Source organism: Prionailurus viverrinus, unplaced genomic scaffold (genome assembly GCF_022837055.1).
Source record: "Prionailurus viverrinus isolate Anna unplaced genomic scaffold, UM_Priviv_1.0 scaffold_35, whole genome shotgun sequence".
Lineage (NCBI taxonomy): Eukaryota > Metazoa > Chordata > Mammalia > Carnivora > Felidae > Prionailurus > Prionailurus viverrinus.
This window is the reverse complement of record NW_025927605.1, coordinates 3,215,159-3,221,112: the sequence shown is the minus strand read 5'-3', so window position 1 is coordinate 3,221,112 and position 5,954 is coordinate 3,215,159. Positions and strand designations below refer to the sequence as shown.

At 56.7% G+C, this 5,954-nt stretch overlaps 1 protein-coding gene across 3 annotated transcripts; it reads right to left on the bottom strand.

The window, feature by feature from the left end:
* Positions 1-2,354: 2,354 nt before the first annotated feature.
* Positions 2,355-5,609, bottom strand: LOC125158520 (keratin, type I cytoskeletal 16). 3 transcript variants are annotated; one of them, XM_047845732.1, is made up of 9 exons: positions 5,343-5,609; positions 4,692-4,820; positions 4,134-4,216; positions 3,840-3,996; positions 3,585-3,746; positions 3,367-3,492; positions 2,840-3,060; positions 2,706-2,743; positions 2,355-2,594 (listed from the first exon to the last, which is right to left on the bottom strand). In XM_047845732.1, the coding sequence occupies exons 1-9, from the start codon at positions 5,406-5,408 to the stop codon at positions 2,494-2,496; spliced, it is 1,083 nt and encodes a 360-aa protein (XP_047701688.1). In that variant the 5' UTR covers positions 5,409-5,609; the 3' UTR covers positions 2,355-2,493. The 3 variants fall into 3 exon arrangements, with proteins under 3 accessions (XP_047701688.1, XP_047701686.1, XP_047701687.1); XM_047845730.1 differs by lacking the exon at positions 5,343-5,609 and having other exon boundaries at positions 4,692-5,237; XM_047845731.1 differs by lacking the exons at positions 2,706-2,743; positions 5,343-5,609 and having other exon boundaries at positions 2,355-2,535; positions 2,845-3,060; positions 4,692-5,237.
* Between the last annotated feature and the right edge of the window lie 345 nt (positions 5,610-5,954).

The window sequence follows — 5,954 nt, the reverse complement described above, 5'->3', positions numbered from 1 at the left end:
CAGGAAACAGGGAAGCAATGCAGGAAGAAGGGATGTCCACAAGGACAGTGAAGGAAGATTTCGGGATGACAGGAGGCATAGAGAGCACCCAGAACATGCTGGGACAGGATGCAGGACAGCAGGCTCCAAAGAGTAATATCTTCAAGAAGATAAAACTTATGAAATACTCAGTGTTTTAACATGTTAGGAGGAGATCTATACTTCTGGCAGTGAATTAGGGAATAAATTTAGGATAAGTACATAGAAAACCTCAGCAAATTGAAAAAGAGATGTTTATCTCAAAGAAATCTAACATAGCATAAAATGTTTTTGGACTGTAAATAATAGTTAAATAGTCATGATAATGTAAAATTAAACATTTGCCTAATGAAAATAGCATATATTGAAAGTATAGGAAGAAGTAGGGAGCGTCCATGCTGTACAAGAGAGCTGAATCCCTCTCCTTCAGAGTGGGAAGTCAAGCAATTAGAAAAAAAATTGAAAAAAAATCAAGAAATGGTAGTATAAGCCTGTGGTTTAGAAATAAGGCAGTGGCTCAGTCGGTTGAGCGTCCAACTTTCGGCTCAGGTCATGATCTCACGGTTCGTGAGTTTGAGCCTCGCGTCAGGCTCTGTGCTGACAGCTCAGAGCCTGGAGCCAGCTTCGGATTCTGTGTCTCCTCTCTCTGTCTCTCCCCAGCTTGTGCTCTCTCTCAATAATAAATAAATACACTTTTAAAAATTATATAAATAAGGCAAACGGGCACCTGGGTGGCTCAGTTGGTTGAGCATCCAACTTCAGTTCAGGTCATGATCTCAAGGTTTGTGAGTTCAAGCCCCACACCGGGCTCTGTGCTGACAGCTCAGAGCCTGGAGCCTGCTTCGGATTCTGTGTCTTCCTCTCTCTCTCTGCCCCTCTCCTGCTCATGCTCTGTCTCTCTCTGTCCTTCAAAAATAAAATAAACATTAAAAAAATTTTTTTAAGAAATAAGGCAAATGCTGGGGCACTTGGGTGTCTCAGTTGGTTAAGCATCTGACTTCGGCTCAGGTCATGATCTCACAGTTCATGGGTTTGAGCCCTGCGTCGGGCTCTGTGCTGACAGCTCAGAGCCTGGAGCCTGCTTCGGATTCTGTGTCTCCCTCTCTCTGCCCCTTCCCCAGCTCCCACTCTTGCCCCTTCTCCGGTTCACTTTCTCTCTCTCTCTCTCTCTCTCAAAAATAAATAAAAATTTAAAAAATTAATTTAAAGAAATTAGGCAAATGCCAAAAGTAATAGCTAAGAGTTGAAAGTGAGAAGTGGGAATGGAGGCATGGGACACAGCCTCGGGATGGCTCTTTTTTATAGAAAGACTTATGTGATACCTACATAACATTGGTTTTGTAAATTAAATTTTTTAAATATGGAAAGCACCCATGGTGTGGGACAGGATGGTTGATTCAAGGATACAGAGCAGGGCCAGACAGAAAAGCACCCAAGTGGGTTGAGACAGAGGGTCAAGCATTGGAGGGGAAAGAGAACATCACAGGTGATTAAACAGTAGAGTCCTGATCATGTCCGCGTACTTGAACTTGGCCATATTCTTTCTAGAGAGCCCAGCAGGTAGAAATGGGGCTGGGAGAGATGGACAGCAAGGGGCCCAGTCAGTTATCCGTACCCAGCTCTAGGGAGAGAGGCAGCACGTCTGAACATGGGGGGGGTGGAGGGTGGTGATGAAGCAGGGCGAGGGTGACAGATGTTTCCCGGGTGACCCCTTTCACTCAGTCTCCTGCCTGATGAGAAGCAGGGGCTGATAAGGGGTGAAGAAGAGGACAGGTTGGGAAAAAAAAGTTCAGTCCTAACCACGGACACCATCCCCAAGGCGAAGGCTCTCTCTTCTACTGCCCAACACAAAACTTGTGTAATGTGAGGAGCCAAAGGGTAGAGTTAAGAGCTCAAGCTTTGGAGTCTTTGGGTTAAAATACCTAAAACGAGAGAGCGGCATTTAAAAAAAAAAAAAAAGCATGGCCTCTGTAACCAGACAGCAGGGCTTAAACCACAATCATGCCTCTTAGGATCCACATGACTTTGCGAAAGTTACTTAACCCCTCTGAATGGCAGAGCTGTCTCCATTCCAAACCCAGCCTCACCACACCCACCTCACAGGGTGACTGTCAACACGTGGGAGCTCCTTCCCCTCCTGCGTCCCACCTCCCACGCCCACGATATGGGGGGGCAAGGCGGCAGGGGAGTCTTCGACAAAGACCCCACCAGTATTACTGAGCTTTGCTGTTTCCTGGACCCGTCAGGCTGTGGGGTCCGAGAAGGCCTCAGGGAGACACCTTCAACCCCCTCCCATTTGTTCAAGAACAGACACCACACAGGTTTGCGTCAACCGGAAAGTCAGCTTTATTAGCCCACCACCAGCAGAGGGGGAGGGGAGACAGCTTGGGGACTGCGCTGGGAGGACAGGGCCCTGACGCAGGCCTTCAGGAGGTTGGGGCCGGCGGGCGGGCGGGAGGCTCCGGAAGAGGCAGCTCAGTGCTTGGAGTTCTGGCCCTGGCTGAAGCTGGACGAGCCCTGCTCCTTGAGGATGGGCCAGGTCTGGTGGCCAGAGGGGGACGAGGAGGAGGAGAAGACTGTGGGGGAGAGGCAAGGGGGTGAGAAGGGTTCTGGGAGCTTAGAGGCCCCACACAGGGAGAAGGGAAGGCTGGGGGCTCAGGGGCACCCAGGAGCCTCAAGGGCCTTACCAGAAAAGGACTGGCTGGACGCTTGCTGGGAGGAGAGGCTGCAGGGGAGAAAAGGCAGAGCAGTTAGACGCGCTGGGAGCGGCGGGGCTGCAGGGGCTGCAGGGCAGGACCCGGAAGGAAGGCAGTGCACTCACTGAGCATCCTCGCCCTCCAGCAGGCGGCGGTAGGTGGCGATCTCCTGCTCCAGCCGCGTCTTCACGTCCAGCAGGATCTTGTACTCCTGGTTCTGCTGCTCCATCTCGCAGCGTAGCTGGGCCAGCTGCTCCTCCACGCTGCCGATCAGGTCCTGGATCTGGGCCAGCTGCATGCAGTAGCGGCCTTTGGTCTCCTCCAGACTGCTCTCCAGGGATGCTTTCTGTGAGTGGGGGAAAGGGAAAGAGTCAACAGAGGTGATCATTGCTCCCCCCCACCCCAGGCCTCTGGGCATGTTCCTGAGAGGTACATGGATTTTGGTCCCAGCTGGGCTACTGATGGGCCAGACGATGTGGAGAAAAGTCACTCTGTTGTTCTGGGACTTAATTTCTGTGTCTATATAATGGGTACAATGACCCCTCCATCCCACTCCTGGGAAAAGAGGGGCAGAACTGTATTGTGGCAACATTGAGGGGCCGGCGGCATCACTGGTGACTTGGGGACTGCGGCGAGCCGGGGTCCTTCATACCATGCTGAGCTGGGACTGCAGTTCAATCTCCAGGCCCTGGAGCACCCTCCGGAGCTCGGTCACCTCCGTGCGACCACTCTGCACCAGTTCGCTGTTTGAGGCCACTTCCTTGTTCAGCTCCTCGGTCTGAGACAGGAAAAGAGGAGCAGGCGTGAGGCACCCTAGAGGTGGCCCCTGCCTGGGAAGTCCTGCAGGAGAGCTGAGCGCCTGAGCCCCACCTTGCTCAGGAACCAGGCCTCCGCGTCTCTGCGGTTCTTCTCCGCCATCTGCTCGTACTGGTCGCGCATCTCGTTCAGGATGCGGCTCAGGTCCACACCGGGGGCGGCGTCCATCTCCACACTGACGTCCCCGCCAGTCTGACCCCGCAGGGCAAGCATCTCCTAGGAAGGGATGGCGGGAGACGACCAGCTCAGCTGAGCCCTTTCCTGGCCCCTGAACCGGCCTCCCGCTGCCAACACCAGCAGCGACCTCACCTCCTCGTGGTTCTTCTTCAGGAAGGCCAGCTCCTCCTTCAGCCCTTCGATCTGCATCTCCAGGTCAGTCCTGGCCAGGGTCAGCTCGTCCAGCACCCTGCGCAGGCCGTTGATGTCGGCCTCCACGCTCTGGCGCAGGGCCAGCTCGTGCTCATACCTGGCAGGACAGAGGTCGAGGCATCAGGCTCCATCTGCGAGGCCTCTGAGGTTCAAAACCAACAGCCCCACCGCTTGCCCACCCCCCCCAACCCCCGCCCTCTGCACCACACTCCGCCCACCACAGCGGTGGCTCACTTGGTCCTAAAGTCATCGGCTGCCAGCCTGGCATTGTCAATCTGCAGAATGGGCTGAGCGTTCTCGATGGTGGCCGCGATGATCTACAGAGAAGGTAAAAGGACAGGCCTCGTTAGCCAAGACCCCAAAGCCCGGGGGTGAAGAGCAGAGAGGAGCGGATACGGTGTCCCCAAACTTGAGGGTCGCCTGGCTGGCGAGTCAGGCCCTACACTCTTCCATCCAGCCAGCCTGGGTGTCTTTTGCAGCCGGCTCAGGGTGTGCGGAGGGAGGCCCCCCCGGCTCCTACCACCCCATCCTCGGCCCCAGGCTGAGAGAAGCTGAGGGAGCAACGCAAAAATCACTTGCAGGGAATAAGAGAGTCAGGGCTCCAGCCAAGCTCGGACAGCTGGATGCTGAAAAGGGACCCTCTGCCAGCAATGCAGAGTGGCCTCTGTCTACTCCCCCAAGGTGGCCTCACTCTCCCAGTTTGTGAAACAAAGATGCTAGAAAGTGATTTCTAAGGGCCGCTGAAGCCATGGCCTGTCGCAACCACCAGGGTCGCCCGCCTGGCCCACACACCTTGTTCCTCAGGTCCTCGATGGTCTTGAAGTAGGGGCTGTAGTCCTTGACCTCACTGGGCCGCTGCCTCTGGTACCAGTCACGGATCTTCACCTCCAGTTCAGCGTTGGCCTCCTCCAGGGCACGCACCTTGTCCAGGTAGGAGGCCAGCCGGTCGTTGAGGTTCTGCATGGTGAGCTTCTCGTTGCCGGAGAGGAGGCCGCCATCACCCCCTCCAAAGCCAGCGCCGAAGCCAGCACCGAAGCCAGCACCAAGGCCACCTCCAAAGCCACCTCCAAGGCCACCACCATGTCCTCCACCGAAGCCGCTACCCAGGGCCCCACCAAAGCTGCTGCTGCTGCTGAAGCCTCCGCCGTAGCCGCCCCCCAGGCCGCAGGCCCCCCCGGAGGAGTAGCGGGAGGAGGAGACCGACAGGCCCCCGTAGGCGCTGGGGGCCCGGCAGGACCCTCCGGCCAGCACGGAGGACATGCGGCTGGAGCCGCCCCCGATGCCGCAGGAGCCCTTCATGGAGCTGGAGGAGGTGAACTGGCGGCTGCAGGTGGTCATGATGCCAGGAGGAAGGTGAGTGAGCGAGCGAGCGAGGCAGCAGAGAGGAGAGATTGGTGCTCAGGGAGGCTGGGAGGATGCTGGGGAAGCTCAAACCCCCCGAACCTTTATAGGCGCCGGGGAGGGCGGGGCCTCCCGACTGCTGACGGAGGGTTCCCCTGCCCGTTTCATCACACCAGGTCCCGTCCAACTCCCCACTCCGGATCAGGATTATTCAACCCGGGGTCGACTCACTTCGCTGGGTGCTGCTCGGAGTTCCCACCCAGCTCCGGGGGTGTGGGGCCGAGAGAAAAACTCACAAACACCAGTCGGCCGTGACTCAGGCTGGGCGGCGGGAACCGGCTCTCGTTCCCGGAGCCTAAGGGGCCAGCGGGGCCTTGGCACAGGCAGTTTTGTGGCGGCTGCGTCCCCAGGCGGTGAGTCAGCCCGTGAAGGACTCCCTGCCCCACGGTGACAGCCTTGGCTGAGAAAGGCCTCACCGATGCCGGCCTGGGGCCGCCTCAGGATGTGCTGTGGGGATCCTGCCTGCCCAGCTCTGGACAAGGAGAGCTGGGTTCATGGTCTAACTTTGCTTTGCTCTCTGTGTGACCTGAGGCCCCCTTGCCTCCCCTCTCTGGGCCTCTGTGTCCCCTCAGTAAAGTGACAAGGCTGGACTGCTGGACTGCCTGATCGTGGAGTCCTTTCTAGTTCTAAAAATTCTCGGGGCGCCTGGGTGGC